At 57.1% G+C, this 853-nt stretch overlaps 1 protein-coding gene across 1 annotated transcript in view; it reads left to right on the top strand.

Annotated features, from left to right (window-relative positions):
• The window catches only part of LOC125481768 (von Willebrand factor A domain-containing protein 7-like), a gene marked incomplete at its 3' end in the record, with an annotated part of 15,755 nt that overhangs the window by 761 nt on the left and 14,141 nt on the right, over positions 1-853 (top strand). The window contains exon 2 of the mRNA XM_048593672.1: positions 368-579. Coding sequence (XP_048449629.1) covers positions 376-579 — 204 coding nt within the window. The remainder of the gene's footprint in view (positions 1-367; positions 580-853) is intronic.

The following is an 853-nucleotide window of genomic DNA, read 5'->3' as shown; positions in this document are numbered from 1 at the left end:
GTATGGGAGGGGAGGCAGTGGGGGGACAGCGGTATGGGGGGATGTTGCAGTGGGAGCCGGGGATGGTATGGGGGGGTGTTGCAGTGGGGGCGGGGGACGGTATGGAGGTGGTGTTGCAGTGGGAGCGGGGGACGGTATTGGGGGGGGGTGGGTGTTGCAGTGGGAACGGAGAACGGTATGGGAAGGGGTGTACCCATCCACCAATGATCACAGGTTGGTCGATCCTTGAGATCTCGGGTTGAGTGGTGAGACAGATGGTGGGGGAGCGAGATCAGACGCCATTGTATCGAAGCGGGGTAGTAGCTGGTTTGATGGGCTGAATGAACTCCTGCTGTTCCCAGTTCTTGACGCCGCGGTCTCTCGCCAGGCCCCCCAATGGCAAGACCGGACCCCCAGGGACTGGCCATATTGGTTTTCCTGGCTTTGCACCATGCTGCTTCCTTCCAGCCCAATTTCGGGGACAGCGTGACCCACAGCGCCATCACTCAGAAAGCCGCCGTCCGGATCCTCCTCAGGGTCTTCCAGAAAATTCCCAGCCCGGATGGAAACGTAATCCCGAGTGATGCCTTCCAGTCGGAGGTAATGCCTGGTGCACCGTGAGGAAGGTTATCTGGGAATGCAGCAAGATCCTGATCAAACCCGGGGCCAGAGGGCGAGGGAATGACAGATGGAGTTTCATACAGATAAATGCAAGGTGTTGCATTATGGTAAACCAAAACAGGGCAGGAGTTACACACGGAATGTCAGGGCCCCAGGGAGTTTTATAGAACAAAGAGACCGAGGAGTATGGGTTCATACCTCCTTGAAAGTGGAGTCACAGGTAGACAGGGCAGTGAAGAAGGCTTTTGGCATG

The sequence above is a fragment of the Rhincodon typus genome, unplaced genomic scaffold (assembly GCF_021869965.1).
Source record: "Rhincodon typus isolate 14 unplaced genomic scaffold, sRhiTyp1.1 hic_rhity00003469, whole genome shotgun sequence".
Classification (NCBI taxonomy): Eukaryota; Metazoa; Chordata; class Chondrichthyes; order Orectolobiformes; family Rhincodontidae; genus Rhincodon; species Rhincodon typus.
The sequence above is the reverse complement of the archived record's forward strand: the minus strand, read 5'-3'. Positions and strand labels throughout refer to the sequence as shown.